We start from the raw sequence: 23491 nt of genomic DNA on the forward strand, positions 1-23491 counted from the left end.
CACCACGGACTTTCCATTTGATGGTTAGTTACCAGAAGACAGTGCCGCCCAGGGAGGTAAACCTGAGATGGCAACCAACACTGGGTAACGGGGCTTTTCCCCAGTCACACGTAGGAATTTCAAGACCATGAGATCTCTAAGCTACCTTCCTTTATAACCTGGAACCCCAGTTCCTCTTTGGGGGGTCCCAGACTCGGGGAGAGCTCTTTGGTGGAGGTAACATAACCCACGAAAGGCTTCAGGGGCCCCCTTCTGGGGACAGCGTGAAGAGCATGAAATCACTTATTGGATGTGGCTGTGCTTACTTTCATTTCCCTTTCCTTCCCTACCACACTTCTGTCCTATCAAAGAAAAAAAAAGAAAGCCTTTCTAGAAGGTCACAGAGCAATATTCCCTGAGCATGGGAGAGGCCCTTTATATTGCCTAGGACAACTGCATTTCCTTCAATACAAGTGACAACCAATAATGATGCCACGTAAGTGCAACAAACAAACAAACAAACAAAACCCAGTAACACCCAACAGTATGAACAAAAGCAGGTAACTCAATATTTTTAGTTAGAAAGCATACCCAAAGATTCTATTCATGACTGTTAAAAAAAATTCAAGTTTTAGGAATTGACTTAGATGAGTCAAACCCTCAGAATGAAACCACAAGCCTTTATTCTATAAAATATAATTTGATTTGGTGGAATAGAAAGGTATACTTCGTTACAGAATAAGAATACCAATATTTGTAAATGCCTATTATTCTAAATTTAGCTTACAGATTTAACACAGTTTAAATGAATATTCCAATAGGGTATTTTGGAAGCTAACAAAATTGCTATAAAAGCATTGAGGAAGATCCACAGGAAATATAAAAGATTCTGGATGGATAACAGAATTAAATATTTCATTTTAAAATTAAATTCTAGAACAACTGATATGTAATAGAATGGTCCACATTCTTTTACAGACCTACTACTTATCTGTGCTTTGAAGTAACAGATGCACTCAAAGAACACAAAAAACAGATAAGATTGTACCAAGATCACCCAACTTCAGAACCCTGGAAACAACATTTAATGACTTGCAGAATACTTTGTGTCACTGTGACACATGGGTAAACATCTTGTCCAGATGTAAGAAAAATACTAAAGCCTCAAATAAAGAAAGAGGCAAAGGATATGAATAAATGATTCCTATCAGGAATAAGATTAAAACACACGGATGGGATTTTATCTCTTCTAGTAATGAAAGGAATGACAACTAAAGCAATTCTTATACAACATTTACATCGACCAAATTTGCGGGAAAAAAAAAAAAGGGAAAAAAACAATGGTGCCAGAGCTGCAATTTAGCTGGTGTGATCCTGTCCAAGGTGACACCGAGTACAGCCTCCTGACATGGCAATGTGGTAACGTATAAAGAAGCCATAGAGAGGTCCATGACCTGTGCTATAAGTCGTTCCACTTCCAGAACTAGTTCAAGAAAAGCAAAAAAGTACACACACTGTTGTGATAAGAGCATTAGAACGAAGGCAAATGAAACATCTGGCAAGGGCCTAAATATCCAACAGAAAACTGTTATCTAGTACATCATGGGCTTTCTGAGGATGTTGTATCCTGCAGCCATTAAAGACGACAACCGAGGCGACCAGAATGCAAGATGCCTTCAGCTGTTAGGTATATGCAAGAACGGTAAGGAAATGTATAAAAATGAAATAGCCATTTAGTTGGTTGCAGAAGCATTGGAGACTTTTCCAAAATTTTAACACTACCATCACATAGTTTAAATAAAAAAAATTCATGTGTGTTGGGGGCAACCGCTGTTGCATGTGTTTGGAGAAGTGGGGTGCCCTAAAAGTGTTTTGTATATTCGTTAAAACTGCACTGCTTAAGGGTATCATTGGCTTGCCAGATTCCTCAGGAAATGCCTTTCCCTGCCTGAAGGGCTGATGGCAAAGCACAGCAGCATGCCTTCCTTTTGGCATTGATCCAGGGTCTAGCTCTTTCCTGATGGCAAGTATTAAATGGAAACCCAGGGAGTCAACCTTTTTCCAAGACCCTCTAACCCCCTCCTAGTTCCTTCGGGCCCAGCTCCAGACTCCAGAGGAAGAAAATCTCTTGCCATAGAAACTCACTCCTCCTCGAATCCTCAACATGCTGGTTCTTCCGACTGCACTTTGAGGATCCTTCACCTTAGATCCCATCCTTGTTCCTAGACACTTGGTTTTTCTAGTCGTCTAAATTCCCTTACTATGTGTGACATCCTGAAGAGCCCATGAAGGCCACCAAACACTTTTCTTGACCGCCTATTGTGGATCAGATACTTTGTACTCTCTGCTGGGTAACTGCCAAATCTAGCTTTTCCTGGGCTTCTCCCTCTTGGCATACAAAAACTCTACAGAAGCACAAGGGACCATTTCTTTTAATTTGACACATTGATTTTCCATTTGGATTGGGATGGTTAATATGGATCTAAAATACACAGGGAGCCCAGACCAGTGGCTACAGAAAGCCACATGTTCAGGACAGAATCCCATGATCAAGTGAGTCTAGGGCAACTCAACCAGGGCAGTGCAATCCTTCAACTTAAATGTACTTGAAAGGAAGCCAAATTCTTGGGATTGTTTGGGGGCCTCTTGGGATATTGTTAAAAATGGAAATAATGAAATAGAGTTTTAATGAAGTTTAGGAAAGAGGAGGAAGAGGGTACCATCTGACAGCCCCACTTTCCCAAGTTCAGTGACCGTGGCAGTCTCCTCAGTTGCCTTTGAAAAACAGGCCCGCGTGTCAGAAGCTGTGAGGTGCAACAGGACCCCCAAGAGAAACGGCTGGCTGAAAGCTGTGGCAGTCACTGCTCTTCTGCTAAGTGCTCTTGCAGCAAGGTAAGCAGGGAGGTGGGACTCTAGGGAACCCCATCTCCCATACTCTCAGTGTTTTCCCCTCTCTTCATCTCACATCACAGGCCTGAAGAACAGAACCCTCCAAGAGCTATGCCTAAAAACAGGCTATTCTCCATTATTTCATTTTTTAAGTAGGGAGGATAATCAAAACCAACACTCCATCCCCAACACCTACCACCAATGCTGAATTTACCATTCCCACAGTCTAGAATTCATTCCATTCAGCCAACCTGCCCTCTTAAAAGCACCTCGAATTATTTGTCCTGGGTGGGAAGCCTCTGGCAATCTCATTTTTGTTCAGGTCATAACTTTCCCAGCCACGTGGAAGTATTTTGGTACAAAAAGATTAAAGGCCACAGCCTGATTTGAGAAACTAAGTTCTGGGTCATGAGCATCATCTATAGCTAGAAGCTGCACAGCAGGGAGGTATGCTGTTCCAGGAAAAAGCCCCTCCTACACTGATGTGGCCCAAATCTCACATGGATTTTAGCAAATAAAATCCAAAAGATGGCTCAGATGAGCTGGGGATTGCAGAGAAGCTTCTGTGGTGACCCAAAATTTCTTCTTTCCTGTGAACACTGAAACCCATGAAAAAAAGAGTACTTGTCTGGTGCAGACTTAAACTCTGAACACCCAGCTAAAGACAACTGAGCAATCTCTCCTTTCAAGTCTCTAAAAATAAGTTTTTGATCCATGAGAATCTATGTAGACATGTACAATCATTTCCTCTCCCCTCTCTCCAATCCATGCAGTTTGGGGAAAAAATCCAATTGCTTTGTGAGGTTCCCACCAGGGCCAGGATTTCACAAACACATGTGTCTGAAACAGGAGGATAAGCATTCTCCATGGAGGGGAAAGAACTGGCTGTTGGGATGCCTCCAAATTCAGCAGAGGGTCATTCTAGATACATCTGTGCTTTTCTTTGAACATAGATTTCCCAGGGAAACCTGACAGCCAGAATGGCAGCTCTAACACATGTTTCTTTTTATGGTATCTTTTAAGAGAACAAATTGACAGGAGATATTTGTCAGGGTAGTAATGACATTTAGACTGATAGCAAGTATACTTTGGAAAGAGGTGAAGCAACTATCTTTTTTCCTTTGAACTCATATTTCCCCCTTTGTCCCATAGAAGACTAACAGACTTCCAAGAATCTGACATTGTCAACTTCATTCTTTACATAAAAGAACCCCAACTGTCAGATTTGTTTTCCAGTCCCTGCTCTGGTGTTTATTGGAACCACCCACGCTCATCACTCCTCTGACCTCTGATGAAACGGAGGACCCATGGCCACACAGGGTCAAGACTAAGCTCTCTGCCCAATCATGGCCTTTCATCCCAGCTAACGTACCCTGAATATTTTCTACCAAGCGTTTAACATCTGAAAGGTTAGATTACCTTGATATCTAATCTATTTCTCTAGGAAAAAAAAAACCTGTTCATTTTATGGATAATAAAATAGGAGTAAGTTTTTGTATCATAAAACCGCCATTGAGTCCTACTGTGTGCAAACACTTTTACCCATGTGGGCTAAGAGGCTGAAAATGAAATCAATTCTATTTTGATCTTTGATCCTCCTTCCTTTCTTTCTCCTGTACTCCTTAACCTATTTTTTTTCTCTCTCCTGGATGTCTTTTCATTTCTTGTACCAGCCCCAATTATGGTCTTGCTGGACAGAGATCAATTCATCCTGTTCTCTCTATATCCATACAATATGCCCAGGGCCATATATCTGAGCAACACACACACACACACACACACACACACACACACACACACTTTCCTTGAAGCAAATGAAGTGGTCTTGGGTGGAGAAGCTGATTCCTAAGAGTTCTGTGTGTATATGGCCTGTGTAAGGATAGGAAGACAGGTGCCCCTAATACCTTCAATCTGTTCTGCTCTGAGAACAAGAGCACAAACCTTTTAAAATCTTATGGACTGATTCCAGACAAATAATCTTCAACCCAGCTATTAGAATCACCAGTAAAACATTAAAAATGAAAACATAGCAAGTGAAACAAACAAAACCCCAATAGCACAAAAAGGCTGGGCCATTCCTTAAGATTCTCATTTGAGAATGAGAATGAGTGCAGGGGGCTGTGCTCTCAGGTGGCTTTGATGTACAGCCAGTCTTGATAATCACCCCTCTGGGACTCCTCAGCCACAGTGGAGCCTTCATCTAAGTAATTTATAGGATATTTACAGTCAGTGAGTACTTCTCTGTTCTCAGAACTGTCCTTCTGGGTCTGTGACTGATTTTCTTTTTAGCATTTCTCCAGAACCCCATTAAAGCAAAGAATATGGTTGCTCCCCCTTGTCCTTGATAGCTTTGGTCAAACTAAAAACTGACTTTCTGTGCTTCTCTGTCTCTGAGTATTGTTGCCAACTCTGTGATAGGTGGAAAGACAAAAACCCCCACTGCAACATATGTGTGGTGAGTCCCACCACTGGCCACCCCTAGACCGCCTCTCTTCACCATGTTGCAAAGATCAGTGCCACTCTCCCTGAACTTCCTCATCCATATTCTAGCCTTTCATCCCCACTAGCCTGGACTCCACCAGACCTGGGAAAAAACAGAGTTTAAGGCAAAGAACAGAACAGGTGAGTAGGAAGGTCTTTTACTTTTCTTCTCTTACTGCTGGGTCAGTCTTCCCCCTAGTCAGTCACCCCTCTGCTCTGTTTTCACTCTGGCTTCTGTGCTTTATGGGTCCCCTGACCCAAAGGGTACACTTCAACATTTTGCATTCTTATTGACAATGTTCACAATTTATGATTTTACAATTTAAAATTTTTATGATTTGTGATTTTTTACTTTTCCATGTCTGCAAGGTTGGTATGTCTGAGAGATGCTCTGAATCATTCAACACTGGAGCAGCGCTATCTACATGGCTTCCAAAAGCCCACCTTGCAGAGATCTAGCTTAGGTCTAAGTATCCTAGCCATCAATTAGCTCTCTGTCGAAGAGAAAAATAAAAGTGTTTTTTTGTTTGTTTTTAAAAAGAGTTCTTCTCTGTTGATCTGTGAATGGAAGCCAGGAAACAGAGCAAGAACCATCAGATCTGTTTTTCTCCCCATTGTCCAGGGAGTAAATTCATCACACTGACACTGGAAGGATAACCTACTAAGAATGGCAGTAAAAACCCAACTTCCCTTGAGCTGCAAGAGCAGCTTTGTTGGGCAAGGGAAAGGAGAGATATTAAAATTAGCAACAGTGATCTGTGAGAGGACAAGGGGAGCAGCTCAGAAACATGGAATATGGTTCACAATCTGAACCAAAAAAAATAAAACTAAACTTCAGTTGGGCTGACATTTACCTCCTTCGATAGCTGGAGGAAAACCAATCAATCATTTCCCAGTGGGGTTGGTAGTTAGCATCAATGTAATGTGGTGACTTGGTGCTGAAAATAATATTACAAACAATGAATTGTCTGAAAAATAAAGAAAAAGGTCTCATTTTGGTACAATAGTACCAAAAATAATAAAAATAGGAATAAATTTAACCAAGGAGGTAGAAAGTTCTTTACACTGAGAAGTATAAGACATTGACACAAGAAATCAAAGATGATACAGACAGATGTAAAGGTATCCTGTGTTCATGGACTGGAAGAATATGGTGAAAATGTCTCTACAGCCTGAAGTCATCTATAGAGTCAATGCAATCCCTATCAAGATTCCAATGCATTATTCACAGAAGTAGGAAAAAAAACACCTAAAATTTATATGGAACCACAAAGACCCTATATAGCTAAAGCAATGCTGGTAGAGAACAAAGCAGTGGGCACAACACTTCATGATTTTAAGGTTTATTATAAAGACAAAGTAATCAAAACAGTACAGTACTGGCATAAAAACAGATATACATAGGCCAAAGGAACAGAATCGAAAGCTCAGAAATAAACCCACACATACACACTCAACTAATACTTGTCAAGGAGCCAAGCATACTTGATGGAGAAAACACAGTCTGTTCAATAAAGGATGTTGGAAAAAGTAGATATTTAAATGTAAAAGAACAAAACTGGACCTCTGTCTTACAACACTCACTAAAATAAACTCAAAATGGATTAAAGACTTAAATGTAACACCTGAAACCATAAAACTCATAGAAGAAAACATAAGGGAAACTCTTTGCCATAGGTCCTGTCGGTGGATTTTTTTTGATATGACACCTAAAGCCCAAGCAGCAAAATAAAAAATAAGCAAGCGGGACTATATCAGACTAAAAATTTGCACAGCAGAAGACACAATCAACAACAAAGTGAAAAGGTAACTTATAGAATAGAGAAAATATTAATAAATCATATAACTGACAAGGAATTAATATCCAAAACGTATAAAGAACTCAGACAACTCAATAGCAAAAACACCTTAAATAATCTAATTAAAAAATAAGCAAAGGACCCAATTAGGCATCTTTCCAAAGACAACATGAAAATGGCCAACAGATAGATGAAAAGGTGTTTGACATCGCTAATCAGGAAAATGCAAATTAAAACCACAATAAGATGTCATCTCACACCTGTCAGAATGGCTATCATCCCCCCCGCCCGCTCCCCCCACCAAACACACCCCACAGACAAACTCCAAGGAATAACAAATGCTGGCGAGGGTATGGAGAAAAGGAAACACTTGTGTACTATGGGTAGGAATGTAAGTTGGTACACCCACTGTGGAAGTTCCTCAAAAAATTCAAAATAAAACCATTGCATGATTCAGCAATGCCACGTCTAGGTATCTAACCAAAATAAATGAAATTACTATGTTGAAGAAATATCTGCACCCGCATATTCACCACAACATTATTTACAATAGTCTAGACATGAAAGCAACCGAAGTGTCATTGACAGATGAATGGATCAAGGAGTTGTGGTGTTGGGCAGCCCCGGTGGCGCAGCGGTTTAGCGCCGCCTGCAGCCCAGGGCCTGATCCTGGAGACCTGGGATCGAGGCCCATGTCAGGCTCCCTGCATGGAGCCTGCTTCTCCCTCTGCCTGTGTCTCTGCCTCTCTATGAATAAATAAATAAAACCTTAAAAAAAAAGGAGTTGTGGTGTTTACTATTCAGTCACGAAAAGAAGGAAATCCTGCCATTTGTGACAACATAGATGGACCTCAAGGGAGGGCAATTAGACAAAGACAAAACTGTATAGTATCACTTTATATAGAATCTAAAAAGAGGCAAACTCATAGAAAAAGAGATCAGATCTGTGGTTATCAGAAGTGGTAATTAGGTAAAGGTGGGCAAAGGGACAGACTTTCAGTTACGTGATAAATCTGAGGATGTCACATACAGCATCATGACTCTAGGTAACGCTGCTGTATGGTACACTTGAAAGTATCTAAGAGAGTAAATCCTAAAAGTTCTCATCACAAAGCCAAAAAATTTTTTTGTAACTCTATGAGATGGCAGATATTAACTAAACTCACTGTAGTAATAATGATACCGTATATATACATCAAGTCATCATGCTGCGTACCTTAAACTCACACAGTGCTGTATGTCAATGTCAATTTATCTCAACAGAACTAAAAAAAAAAAAAAAACAAACACATCGTAGCTGCTTTCCTTATTACTTTGGGAGAGACTGCTGCTGATTAATGATTCCCCACCCCCTCAGAAGCCAGAAAAAGCCAACAGGTTATCTAAGAGAGTCAGTCCCAAGCAAGAGGGAAGGTCAGAGGGACAAATGGACTGCCTTTAGCCAAGGCAGCTATAAACTTTCCTGGTAACCTACTACTACCTGCTAATCAATATTCATCTGTAACCGCTTATGCAACTTGAAGAATCAAGGAAGAGCTTCCTTAACATGCTAGAAAATGGTGCCTGTAACCAGAAAATGGAAATGACATACCGTAGGTACTTCAAAAGTGCTTTTTGAATAAATGGAAAAAGCATGGCATGGTACAATATAGCTACAGACCATGGGAAATCCATTACCTCAAAGAGAAAAGAAAAAGTTTAATAAGGGCTCACATAAGGCAGGAAAAACTGAAAAACTGAAACTGGAATTAGGTAAGTCATTGTTATTTTTAGGTTCTTCATAAAAATAAAGTATCACTAAAGTGCTTGAAGTAATCCCGCCTTTGGTATCTTGCTGATATCTCCTCCACAATATGCATGGAATATGCATCCCTAATGTGAGAGTTTGGTCTCTGACTTATTCTCCATGAAATGGAACCAGAGTTCACATTTGTGACAGAGAATTAAGATGGGTCTGAGCAGCCTTGTTGCCACACTGAGGCAAGGATGCTCTCAAAGACATCAGCAGTGATTTTCAGAAGGCTATCACCACTCCCTTTGCCCGAGAGAAGGCATCTGGGCATCAGAGAGAAAATGGTGACTGTGTTTTGGAATATGCAGGGTCGGTGGACAGAGACATGAGCTTACTAAGATAATGCTAAAGCAAGGAATGGGGTGACACAGGGTGGGAAAGGTCACTGTAATGTACGGTTAGGTTTCCAATCATTTTCACGTCATCTCAGTTCAAATGATGATCATCCTATATTGAGGTCATTCCTCAATCACTAGATTGTAAAACAAGGACACAGAATAGAGGCTGTTTAGGAGGCGGGAGGACTCTGGCTATGTGTTTGGCTCTTGCCACTGATTTGTTAACAGAAATCCCTTACTGATCCCTTACTGATGAACTACCATGGGGATTACCTTTAAAAAAAAAAATCCAGTCTGAAAACACTGTAGGGGTTCCATCTGGGACAGAAAGGTGGGCAAGGTCTCATGGGCTAGATTTTCTGAAGCCAGGTGGCCCTAGCTTCGAGGAGCTTGGGGGGCATTGCAAGTAGGGTGTTGTCTCAGCCTGCCCCTGCACTGGAACCCACTGGGATGTGAGAGGAAAAGGTGCATTCAGCCCAAGACTCCCTTCCCAGATCAACTGAGTGCATTTAGAGTAGATCTTACAGATACGGAAGTCTTTTGGTTTAGAGGGCTAAACACAGGCATGTTTCTTAAAAACAGCATCATCTGGGGCTAGACATACCCGTGTTCTGTGCTAGAACCTGAAGATAAATCAAAGTAGCTATTACTGGATAAAACATGGGTAAATGTCAAACATGGAAGTGTCCTGACTGTTTTGGCACACTTCTCGCGATAAGCGTTGTGACATCACTCTTCAGAAGAGGCTGGAGCTTCTTAACATGGTTTCATGCAAGAAATTAAACTGTTTTTCTTCTGTTGGAATATTTTAGTAGGTTACTATAAGGGGAAAATAAACAAAAAAGGAAAGATACAAAGAGATTCCTCTTATACGAGGGATACGGTGGGAAAGACAAATGCAAAGGTGGGTAAATGTCACATGATGTCTGTTATCCACAAGAAAGAAAGATACCAAGGTCCATTAACAAAATTAAAATGAAGTTAATAAATAAATACCATTAAAAGTATACAAGTTAACGAGTGCTTAGGGACAGACAGACAAATGGGGGAAAGGACTGGCAGATCTGAGGAGTTTTTTTGCATTTCTGTGAGCACAAAAATGAGGTGAAACAAGATCAGTTGGAACTGGACCTGTCAGGATCAGAATTCAACAGAGGAACTTAACTGCTCCTGGTTGCCGTGGGAACAGCTCAATCTAATAAAAAGCAGCAAATGAAGCAAAGAATGTTAGAGGTGAAGCAACCATGTCCTAGGTAGCTCCACCTGGGGAAAGATGCAGCAAGGAGTTTGGGGGAGATCTGTGCTCTAGGTAAAGACTGAGTTTATAAGACTAGGAAGCAGAGGGACGCCTGGGGGTTGAGGGGTTGAGCGTCTGCCTTTGGCTCAGTGTGTGATCCTGGGGTCCTGGAATTGAGTCCTGCATTGGGCTCCCCGCAGGGAGCCTGCTTGTCCCTCTGCCTGTGTTCTCTGCCTCTCTGTGTGTCTCTCATGAATAAATAAGAAAAAAAAAAAAGACTAGGAAGTAGAGCTCCATATAAATAGGTCAATCTGAGACTACATTCTGAGAGGCCTCGGGAATACTGCCGTCCTACCGTCTCTCTCACTGAATGACAGCACAGCTAATAAATCATGGATTTTTATATCACTATTGCTTACACGTCCAAGTGGCTGCCAGGAAGGAATATGAGGCAGGGAAACTGCAGTTGTTCATCCTCCTGGTAACCCAGTTCAACTGCTTGAGGTCAGAGAATTGTGGTGTCTGCTATTTAGACTTGCCCCCAGGCCCTCTGTACCACCCTGGGCGGTGGGCGGTGGGGAGGCCTGGGTGGGGTGTGGGAGTAGAACAGGCCATCAACACCACCACAAAATTGACAACCCTGAGCAGAGCAAGAGATACTGAAATGCACCTTGTTAAATATTCACCCTCCCTTGTCCCTATTATTGGAAATCTCTAGAAACTTGCTATTGGATCCACTTCAAGGCTGAGGGAAAAGAATAGGAGTTTGAGATATTATACCACGTCAGGTCGTTATTTCCAAAATGTGCATAAATCCTAAAATTGGATATGGGTTTGCAAACAACTGGCATGGGAAAACCCCATGAGGGCAGGCTACCCCAAGTAGCCAGGGTCCTCTCATGGGGAGCCAGGTCTGTAGACTAACAGGGGCAGAACGCCTGTTCCTGTCTCCTCTGTAGCTGTACTTGAGCTGCACACAGGGAGTGCCACATCAGCTTGGGGAGGGTCAGTGCCACAAATCTCTGCTTGGCTGACTCAAGGTGTCTCAGCAATTGTGGTTCCGTTACCTGCACCCACTGAGGAGACATTTGAAGACTTCCATACTCCAGCAATAGTTCTGGAAATCCGTAAGAACCATCAACTTAATGTGTAGATAAAATAGTTATTTTCCAGGTTTTTTTTTTTTTTTAAGTATTACATTCAACTTACCTTTCTCATATCTCACCAAAGACATGAGCACGGGTATTTTCAGGAATAATCTTTGCCATGAATTTCCCTCAGGGGTCCCACTGGTCCTCCCCGGAGAGCAGGACTTGGGGGGAACACGGAAGAGTTGGCACCTCCCCAAGCCCATCCCCGAAGGCTGTTCTTCAGCAAAAACATGTCTGGCACAGGCCACAGTGACATGGGAACAGCTCTTAGTTCACTGTGTAGGACACCACCTTCCTCCCCTGCCTCCCACCTTCTACCTCACAAAGGCAGACGAGCAACAGAGGAATGGGGGCAGAGAGCCCAGCCTTGAGTGCCTGCCATTAAGGACGTGGGACCAAGACCTTTCTACTAACCTGCCTCCTCCCCTTTTCTCTCGATGATGACAAAGGATGCATGGTTGGTGCCCAGAAACACTGAATGCCTCCCCCTGGTGACACAGGTAAGACCTGGAGTAACCCACCAAGGATGAGGTGAGGAATGGCAACCAACGAGGGTGCCAACTCTCTGGGGTTCATCACAATCAAACGTCTATAAAGCAACAGCTTTTAAGTGAAAACATATGTCCAGTGCTGGGTGAACTCTTAGAACAGGGAGTTCTGTAAGAATTGGCTTTATGGGCTGCAAAGTCCAAAGCTGCTGCAGTTGCGACACCAGGAGCCAAGTGATAATCAACATGGTTGCTAATTTTATGTTTTGCCCAGTAAGGGCATTTTTTTTTTAAATAAAAAGAAGAAAGCTGTCACCTATATCACTATCACCTATGTCACCTATATCACTATAAACTATCACTATAATTTCCATGAATAAATAAACAAGCCAATAAATAAACCAACTGGATAACCATTAGACTATAAAAACTATCAAAAAGATATAAACATAGAAAATTTTTAAAAAGGTAGAGGCACCTGGGGGTTCAGTTGGCTGAGGGTCTGACTCCTGGTTTCAGTTCAGGTCTCAAGTCTCAACCGGTGGAGAGACTGAGCCCCCCAAGGACTGTGCTCAGCAGGGAGTCTGCTTGGGATTCTCTCTCACCCCCTGCCTCTGCCCCTGCTCACGTACACACAGGTGCACTTGCTCTCTCAAATCTTTTAAGGAAAAAATTTAAAAGGTAAATCTTTCCATTCATGAAGTTAGTTGAATGAAACAATTCCTACATTGTAATTAATTTCCTGGTTACTCTCAAATCCTGATTCCTACTGCAGACACAGGTCCCGGGATAGTGTCTGAAGATGTCTAAGAGCCGCTAATGTAGGTCAGAGGCCACATTTTGCTGACAGATGGACACACTGTGGGCCAGAGTGGCACACACAGGTGGGAACTCCCAGCATGGCCTCCAGCAGGTGCTATACCCTCTCCCACCAGAGCAACACGCCCGCCCCTCCCTCTCTCCCACTCAGCACCAGCCTAAGGACAGGCACAGGGAGTACAGTTAAAAACAGAATCGTTATGCTATTCCAGTCCCCTTTGCAGAGCATGAGGTCTCTTACCCCAAGGGCCCCTCCCCTTAATCTTCTTGTTCTTATTCTTTCTTACTTTCTTTCCCACTTGGTCAAAAGTCCAGGTTCTTCCGTTCTAAAACCAAACAGTAGTGATCATGGGGTTGGGGTGCTAGCCACAGGGTTTTTACTCCACGGAGGACTGAAATGCCAGTTGAGATCAGGATTTCTTGGTACTAAGTTAATTGTTGTTCACCAGAATATCCACACAGGTACTTTCATGAGATGGAAAGAAGTTGGAGTTTTTTTCTAGGTCATTCAGTTCTCCCTACAAATATATAATTTAAACACTGGTAGCTGTTAAGAAGTAAATTATGTGATCAAAGGAAAATCCTAATAAATAAACTGAAAGGTTTCTATTCTCCCAGGATTTCTTGAATTCCAAATGTGCTTCATTTTCAAAGGTAAGCAAGAGTTTTTAACACAAAAGTCCACTAAATTCAAATATCTTATAATTTAGAATTACAACACATTCCCAAAAATTCTGCCAAAATTCATTTTTACAACCCATCTCTGCCCCTGTGCCCCCCAACTAAACAGTTACTTTTTAGAAATTCAGCAAAACTCTCACCAATACACCCCCACCCCTAAAAATGCAACTATTTACTGAACACAGCATGGGCAAGAGAAAGCTTAGATGCCCCAATCCCTCTCATTTCTCTAAGAAACTTTAGCAAAAATGATTGGGTTTTTTTTTGCAATTAAAATGTAAAAAACAAAACACAGCACAAGGAACCGCTTTTAGCCCAGCCATAGGGAAGAAGCTCAAGCTTTCTAAAATGATGGAGGTCATTAGGACAAGACTAGACTAACAGAGTGCTAAAGGTCAAGAGAGAGCAAAAGAAAGGAAAGAACTCCAGGGTTTGTGTAACATTAGCAAGGCTAAATGTTATCACATTTGTAAAACACCAGAATCACAAAGCCATATCCACTTTAAACGAACCCCTCCCCCCTCAACTCAGAATGAGAAAAGTTCCTCCAAAGAAAAGGCAATTCCACTGAAGCTGAAGCTCTATATTCAGGAAGGGGGAGGAGGACTGGATCATCAGGAGCTTTAAAAATTCATCTTATGGGTTCTTTCACTGGAAAATGCTTCTAGTGGGGTATGCAGAAATGTAAAAAGCTAGTTAACCTTAATAGGGGTTATTCTCAATCGTTGAAAGGAACATTTCATTTTTCTGCTGGTTTGTTTTGGGGATGTTGGATGAGGAAGGAAGACTAACTAGCTTTCTTCATTTGTATGATGAATTCCAGCCCTACGGGAGAGCTGGAATCGCATGATGGCACTAGGAGAGGGTGGAGGCACTGAGCAGCGAGCTGGCATGAAGGCAAGGCTGCACACTTGTGTCATTTGACCAAGTTCAAACCTACGGCCACAGGCCATCTGGACCACATGCAGAATAAAAAAAAGACTCAAAAGACCACTTTCAATATCTTAAAGGGGGAAAAATTACTCCACAGGCAAGCCATTCTCTAATTGCGGAGCAGCAGTTTAACAAGCCGCCTGGCAATGAAATTTGAAGTGTGCAGCCACGTCTAATTCCATGAGATTTGAAGTTTGTGGTGCAGGGCTGTGTTTTTAATTGGGGAGGCACAAAAGATGGAAGTTGCCCTCAACACTCACACATGAGAAGCCCAGTTCATTACAAATAAGCTAAAGTCAGTTGTCCATGCAAAGTACATGTATATTAAAAAAGTGAATAACATACCCATTCCGATAGGTCACTGAGCTAGCAAAATCAAAAACAAGACAGTAAATGGATATTTTAGTGGATGCAGGTCTTGCCAAAAGCTTTCAAGTAACTTGAGGAATCTTTGGATGCTTGCTATAGGGGGAAAAAAACCAAAACCAAACCAAAACACAACCCAGGAGAATAAAGGGGTGGGGGGTTGATTTCCCACCTGGTGAGTATGTGGTGATTCCAGCTGGATGTTAGCAGTGATATTAGATGTAGAAGTTTGCTTTTACTTGTTTTCCCCCAGTATAGTGCTGATGTCATCAAGAAACAGCAAGCAGCATGCTATAGTCTAAGTGCACAGGACTTTTTCATAATTACATTTATATAAGAAAATCCACCCAAAGAAAATGGTCAGTGCCCATGTCAGGCAAATTTGGAATTTCCTTTTTCTTAGAAATATTACAAACAATCATTTTGATTTTTTTAAGCCAAAGAGGTACTTTCTTACCATGAGCTAAGGTCTTCCAGATGGCATATTTTAATTGGATAGGTTTTTATGAGTTATTTTGGATACATTTTCATAAGTATCAGCTTATCAGAGAAACATAAAAATCCATTATATTAGCATAAAATCCTAAAATTATGGCATAATGTGAGAGAACTGTAAAAAGGGGAAAAGAAAGGAGGAAGAAAGAGGATATATGTTTAATGATAATTTGGTCTGTGAAAAAAATATATTAAAAACCTTAGTTTGGAGGCCTTTCAGAAATTATTATTTAATTTCTGAAAATTAAATTTTTTAAAAAATTTAATTTTATTAAATTTAAATTTATTAAATTTTAAATAAAATTAATTAATTAAAAAAGTAAATAATAATTTCTGAAAATGATGTCTGGCTCTTCGAAGAAAGAAGTTCTGTCAAAGGTACAGAATACCTCCCATATTCTTCCACAGGAAAATTTGTAGAGGATTCAGGTCTCAAAAAAATTATAATTATTATAATTATTAAAACATTATTATGCTGAGTGACTTATTTCACTCAGCATAATTCCCTCCATCACTTCATACTTTAGGGTTGCCATCTAAGAGTTTGGAAAATTCTGGGTCCGCACCAAGGTAGAAAGAGAATAACACATCGATTCGACTCTACCTAAAATCATGGGAGCCAGGGTCTCGGGAACAGCGGCAACACAAACAGGCTACTGTTTCCATGGCTAATCAGTGATAGGCTACAGTCAACGGGACACACCAGAGGAAGTAAGGAAGCAATGCTTTTCCTTTTTCACTTGGTGCACGGGGACCTTCACAGAGGAGAGAAAGCTCTTTTGCATCTAAGTGCTGTCAGTATTCAGAGAGGGTGAGACGAAAGCCCAGAGGAATTCGGAGATTTGGCACAATCGAATTCCCAGTAGGCGACGCCAGTACTGTCCCTAAACCACCTGTCTCTCAGGTTCATCCCTCCAACAGGCTACCTCCACCCTGAGTGAACTCTAACACAGATTTTTGTTTATTTTTATTTTTTATTTTTTTAATAATAAATTTATTTTTTATTGGTGTTCAATTTACCAACATACAGAATAATACCCAGTGCTCATCCCGTCAAGTGCCCCCCTCAGTGCCCGTCACCCATTCACCCCCACCCCCCGCCCTCCTCCCTTCCACCACCCCTAGTTCGTTTCCCAGAGTTAGGAGTCTTCATGTTCTGTCTCCCTTTCTGATATTTCCCACACATTTCTTCTCCCTTCCCTTCTATTCCCTTTCACTATTATTTATATTCCCCAAATGAATGAGACCATATAATGTTTGTCCTTCTCCGATTGACTTACTGCACTCAGCATAATACCCTCCAGTTCCATACACAGGACAAATTTTTAAAGAGTAGTTTTTGACATATAACTTTCCCCAAGCTTTTTTTTTCACATGTAAGAACTATTTCATCAAATAGGTTTAATTATTTTTTAAATACAAAAATATTATTTTTGTAGCAGGGATGGACAACCAGCTGTAAGTTAAAATAGAAAGGGAAGAATCCCAAATCAGAAAGTTATTTTTCTCCACTTCAAAAGAAAAAGCAGGGGCAAGTTAAGTAGAAATTAGTGCCATGGCATCCTACTCTAGTTAGGCAGTAGGCAGGGGGAGGAACGTCCCCAGGATGAGCCACCTCACAGGCACTCGAACTGTGGCGGCAGTGGGCTCCCAGGTGTGGGCACTGAAGAGGGGCTCAGGGAGCCTGAGACAGTGGCTTTTACAGATTAGTGCAAAGAAAGTTCAGATTTGAATGCCTAATGGGGCCATTTTGATGTATCCTGCCTGCTCTGGCTTTATAAAGGGCACATACAGGCAGGTCCTGGGACTCAGATCATAATACCTGCAGAAGGGACTTCGTAGTTTTCTCCAAAAGAAATCTTATGCACCCTTCTAAAGGTGTAATTAATGCTTAGTGCTAGATTTTATTTATTAAATAATTTCTCTTAAATGTAATCTTGGAACGCCTGAGTGGCTCAGCAGTTGGGCGTCTGCCTTCGGCTCCGAGTGTGATCCCGGGATCTGAGATCGAGTCCTGCATTGGGGTCCCTGAAGGGAGCCTGCTTCTCTCTCTGCCTGTGTCTCTACCTCTCATGAATAAATAAAATCTTAAAAAAAAATGTAGTCTTTAAAAAAAATGTCAATCGGGATGACGCTTATTTAGAACTGTGTACATAGTTCCTCCATCAGTCTTGTTCCCTTTCCATACAGATACCAAAATCAATTCTCATTCTGGTTTTTTTCTGGCAACTATTAAAGAAAGGCAAAAACCCCAGATTGAGAGGCTAAATCTGGATGATGGGATATCCCTTCTACAATATAGAAATGGTGGGAACCCAGGGTCAAGGATTCCTTACCAAGAGGCAAGAATCCTCTTGGTGTTCTTCATTCTAGATGAATTCATACAAGATCTCTAAGTCTGGGCACAGTTAAAGTTCAAACTTTAGTTGAGGGGCTTCTAACTCTCCTCATCAGCACCTGTTTTGATTCGTTCATTACCTAACAGTCTCAGGGTAGATGTTTATCTTTCACGGATTCTTTTTAAATGATGTTATCTTTCTGTGACTTTGTAAAATGGATGAACGTCCTAAACTTGACCACAAGGTAAGTATCTCATAACATGTACTTTAACGACCTTTACACAAAGACAGTGTAATGTAAGATTAAGTGTCACTGCCCGTTATAAGGTCACACAGTGCCAGGAGACAACCCCTAGATTCTCAGAAGGCACAGGCTCATCACTCAGACATGTCAACCGTGTATACCACATTTGTACACTTCTCTAGCAGCTGTGTTGTGTAGTAGTCCCACTCGATAGACAGGGCAAATGAAAGCAACCTGATGCTCCTTTTAGGGTTACTAGGACTATCACATAAGCATTATGGGAAATTAAAGAACTACATCTCAGTGAGGATACCTGTGAGAAAAGTCCTTATAGAAGCATTATCTTTCCAGGTCACACTTCCCAGTCAAGGTTAAAAGGCTAATTGTGTATGAGCATTCTAGACTAAACACAGCACCTAAAGCGAAGCATGATTTTATGCATTCATGATGTTATGTGTTTTGTCTTATCTAAAGTATAACATTAATATGGCAATAACATTAATGCATTTTATGTTTGTGTGGGGGGGTCTTTTTTTTTTTTTTAAAGTGGTAGAAGTCTAACAATGATTAAGTCAAGTTTTAGAGAAAACCAGAGCCCTTATCAGGAGGAGTGCAGCTGGTAATTGTGTTAATCAAGGCCTTTCACTTTTAGAAACATTATGTCCATTCACGTCAAAACCCACTTGTTCTGTGGAGTTCTGTGCACCCGGTCATGTAGTGTGGCCTTCTTCCTGTGAGGTATCTGAATGTGAAAGGAGGGAGTAGGGCAGAGATGAAGAGGAACCAGTATATATTTTGTGCACTTGTAAAGATTGCAATCATTGAATTTTCACCCAATACTATGAGGTAGGTTGCATTTTTAAGATCTGGAAAGTAGGGTACAGAAAGGAAAAATAATTTGCCCCAAAGGTCACTTGATACACATAGCCTGGAGGGAAAACACATCTGGCTCTAAAGACAGCTCTTTTCACTACCAAGGCTGCTTGCTCTCTATCAAAGTCATTTCTAAGGGACGGTGGGACTGAGGGCTCAGAGGGCAACGGCGACATCTCGTTTAGTGCCATGTCCTGCTGAAAGTGGCTGGGTATTTCACATATTGTAGGCCTGATCAAACAAAAATGTTAAAATATTTTAATATTTGTATGCAGGGGTTTTACTTCCAACTCCGGCCATTTAGTTGGCCACAATGTCAAATATCTATCTCTTGGTGATTTTCTCCAGAATAAAATCAGACAGGATTTAATCAGAGTCAAGTTGACCCAAAGATGAATTCAGCTAGGGTGGACTGTGGGGGGCACCGCATGTTCTCTGCCTCATTTTTTCTCCTTTTCAACATAGAGCTGAAAGGCTACTCACTATAGCTGAGGATGATTCAATAAGAAACTCTTGTTGTTAAACAAAGCTGGACACCTTTGTTTTCTTTTTTGGCAAGGGGAAGTGCTGTAGAATTGTAAACCCTTGCAAAAATACTTCTGCACATGATCAAATGAATAAACAAACAACCAAAGTCATTTTTAAACATGTTCAGTTGCTGCACAGCAGTGAACAGACACACCACACGAGGACCAATTTATGGCTAGAAGGAAAAATTACACTCTTCAAAGCATCCCATTTGGTGGCAGTCATAATCATTAGTGAAAGTAATATCTATTTAAAAGCAGTAAATGCCTATTTCCAAACAGAATGGACTGGCAAAGAAAGGAAACATCATCCCACTCAAACATCCCCAGGCTTCCCAGAGAATCATTATAGTCTGTCATGTTAACTCATTTCCTCCCCACCCCCCTTTTTTCTTCCCTGCTGAATATCGTCTAAAATCAAATTAAGTACTAATGGTAAATGTGCACAGAAATCACTTCAAGAAAGTAAAACAATCAGACTTAAGAGGTTATATTAAAATATTATTTCTCATAATAAAGATCCAGAGCCCGGATGGAATTGTGAGAGCATTCCAAGAGGGTTACGTAGCTGAGGCTGTTAGCCAGGTGACTAGTTCATACAACTAGCAACAAATAACATCTTAACAATTTCAAAAGAGTTCCCTTTCCTATCAGTATTCCAGCTCTCCTTCCAAGTCCCTTCCTTCTAACTCTAAGATGGCTGGTCAATGATGATAATGATGATGATGGTGGTGGTGATGAAGATGATGATGATGATGATGATGATAGCAAATGTGTCAAGATGAGAACTATTATGTTCTCTTTGTCTGGTAAAATAGCACAAAAAGTCAACACAACATATATGGGAAATTTCAGAGTCTGACCCAACCTGGTGATTATTGTTATCCAATGAATATTTAATAAAAATGTCATGGATCCTTTATTGTGGACTCAAGTTTTTAAAAAGAATGAATCACCCAGAAAGATTTAACATACTGGTTTTTAAATAGGGCAAATTAAAGATGGCCCCTGAAATATATAATTATATTGAGTAAAATTCTACAACAGGGCTGGTATTTAAGGTAGGTCTTATTTGTATGTTCCAAAATTAAGTATTCATTCTTATCAAGTTGATATCTACATTATTTTTGGAAAATTAATTGCTATTTATTCTTTAAGACAAACCAAGTTAAGACTATCATTTAAGTGCATGGCAATTAAGAAAAGCGAGAATTATAACCAGAATTTCTGAATTTACTTTGTCATGTACAGAACTTATTGAAACATACAAGCTTAATGAAAAAGAAGCCCTTTTAAATACACTTTTCGAACAAAACAGGATAAGAGACTGCCTAAGGGATAATTCTCCAGTTAACATTGCTTCTCTCTAATCTTCCCAATTTCTGTCATTGGTCCATAAGTTGGCAGAGTCTAGCTGATCTTGTTTGAAACTGAAAGTGCTAATATTCCAAATCAATCAGCTCCCCCTCACCAAAGAGGTCTATACATGAGGAGTTGCTGATTTTGGAAAAAGAATCAGGAATTAAAAATAGATTTGTTCCACTGAGCTGAAAGATATATGCCTATAGAGGAAAGCGTTGGTACTGAGGTCATTGCAAGGGGGAAGTGACACAGACTTCAGTGAACATGCAAAAAACAAAGACTCACCTGTGTTAACGCTCTCCAGTACAAAACAAAGCTATTCTGAGGTGGCTGACAAAAGCATATTATTTTAAACCAAAAGAGCAAAGAATTACAAACACTGGTGTTAAGGACCCTAGAAAACTAATGAAACATTCTAATTATATAGGTGAGAATACAAAGGGCCCAAGAGATAATTCACACTACGAGCTGGAAGATGACCTACATGTACTGGTTCCCTTGAGTCCTTGGTCATCATCTCTTCTACCATAAATGAAACATTATTTTATTTTATTTTATTTTATTTTATTTTATTTTATTTATTCATGAGAGACACAGAGAAAGAGAAGCAGAGGGAGAAGTAGGCTACACACAGGGAGCCCGATGTGGGACTCGATCCCAGGACTCCAGGATCATGTCCCGGGTCCAAGGCAGGTGCTAAACCGCTGAGCCATCCAGGGATCCCTGAAACATTTCTTTATTATTTATGAGTTCATTCGAGTCAAGTGAGAATAAATTGTGCTACGTACTACAAATTGTTCTACCTACATGCAGTTTACTCCCCAGTATTAGATGCAGGAAATCAGACTTGCAATTACAGCACAGAAAGAGGAGAACTATTTACTGACTGTTGCTCTGCAGGGGCACCTATCCCAGACTTGTGGGCTCAACAAAGACTTCTCAGTGGATCCACTACTGAAACTGGCTCCTTGAATGAGCAGTAGAGGGAAGTTCCCATTACACAGGGGAAGAGAGGGAAGAGGGAAGCTGTTCTAAATGGAGGGAAGAGCTGACACACGTGATCAGAGGCAAGAGAGCACTGTCATATTTGAGGAGGTGAAAAGAATTCGGAATGGCTGGGACACGGAGTGCCTGGGGAAACGTGGTGAGTGACTGGGCTCACAAATCCTGAAGGGTTTTATGTCTAGCTTAGGAATTTGGAATTTTTCTCAAGGTAATGGGAAGACAAAGGGTTTTAAAACAGGTAAGTATAATGATTAGATCTGTATTTTGGAAAAAACATAATAATAGAATAGAATTAAAAAAATGGTGGTGAGGGTGGATAAGTATAGGAGAAATCAAAGCAGTTAAGCTCCTGCTATAATATAGAAGACGGAGTCTAGCCATCTAGAGCAATATCTAAGGGGGGATAGAGACAGAGATTTGGATTTGAGATATTCAGGTCACAGAATTAAAATAGCTGATAATACATGGATATAAATAGATGTAGGTCATTTGGGAAAGAAAGAGTCAAAATAAGTCCAAAGTCTATGATTAAAGCCATTCTGACATGAGAGGTATGGAGCATAACCCCTCAGTTTAATACTTAGGACCATTCTACTAACAATAGAAACTCAAGACCACGCTATATTTTCTCATCATGAGTGAAATCATGGAGCCCTGGGAGTCAAAGACTGAATTCTACCAGAAATCCTCACCAAACTGCTAATAACCTAGTTGTACTTCATTGCGGGCAGTCATAAATCTCCGATGAATTTTTTCCAAGAAAAATAACTGCCTAACTGGCATCCTCCCTCTCAACACCCTCCTCACATTTCCTGGTGAGTTACAGGTTAGGGAAGGGGGAGTAGATTCAATGTCCTATGCCCTGCTCATGCAGCATCAATGGTGATCTCTTCCATTTTCTGCTGGAAGCTGATTAATCAACGGACTCAGAATTAAGGCTGCTCAACAATAAGAATTAAACACAGAAAGATTTAGTATCTCTAGGTGGATCAGCTCAAGGATCTGAAGGTTTCCTGGTTTGGAACTGGAGGGATGAAATGAAGCATGCACTTCCAGGCTGTGCTGCGTCCCAATACCCACCAGGGATGTGAATCAGGTACTTACCCCTTCGCCACCATTTTCACCTGTGTTGGCAAGCATCTCCTGCAGGGCTCTCACAGAGAGGGACTGTTCCAGCACAAAATTGCAGACACAGAGATCTGGAGGAACATACTGTGGAAATAAAACCAGAATGAGGATACCTGCTCACACCAGTTGGGGACCAAACAAGAACAACCTCAAGGGAAAAGAGCCTATGAATCAGTGATAGGTGGATGGATGAATGAGCAGGAATGTAGAAGGTAGATTTCTCCTTATTCAAGGTAGGATGGGTTTCAAGCTGGATTCTAAAGGATGCAAAGAAGAAAATCCCTAATTTGCAAGGACACAGTGACCAAGGTGTCAGGAGCAACCTAAGTGTGGCTTGTGGTATATAGAGGGGAAGTGCACACACACAGCCGTGTTGAAGAAGGGAAAGGTACACTGATCCACACTAATGCCTAAGCAGTACCAAAGGAAGAAAGACACTGGGACCTCATCCACAATAATTTGTAAGAGGGCAACGGACAGACCACAATGCAGCTCTGGACAATAGTGACCATGACAGGGCGTCTATTTACTTGTTAAGAAAAACCTGGATACTGCAGCATAAAAA

At 41.0% G+C, this 23491-nt stretch overlaps 1 protein-coding gene across 1 annotated transcript in view; it reads right to left on the reverse strand.

Moving 5' to 3' along the window:
* Positions 1 to 23491, reverse strand: part of RYR3 (ryanodine receptor 3) — a 511176-nt gene that overhangs the window by 290530 nt on the left and 197155 nt on the right. The window contains exon 3 of the mRNA XM_072738189.1: positions 22903 to 23010. Coding sequence (XP_072594290.1) covers positions 22903 to 23010 — 108 coding nt within the window. The remainder of the gene's footprint in view (positions 1 to 22902; positions 23011 to 23491) is intronic.

The sequence above is a fragment of the Vulpes vulpes genome, chromosome 15 (genome assembly GCF_048418805.1).
Source record: "Vulpes vulpes isolate BD-2025 chromosome 15, VulVul3, whole genome shotgun sequence".
In the NCBI taxonomy this organism is placed as follows: Eukaryota; Metazoa; Chordata; class Mammalia; order Carnivora; family Canidae; genus Vulpes; species Vulpes vulpes.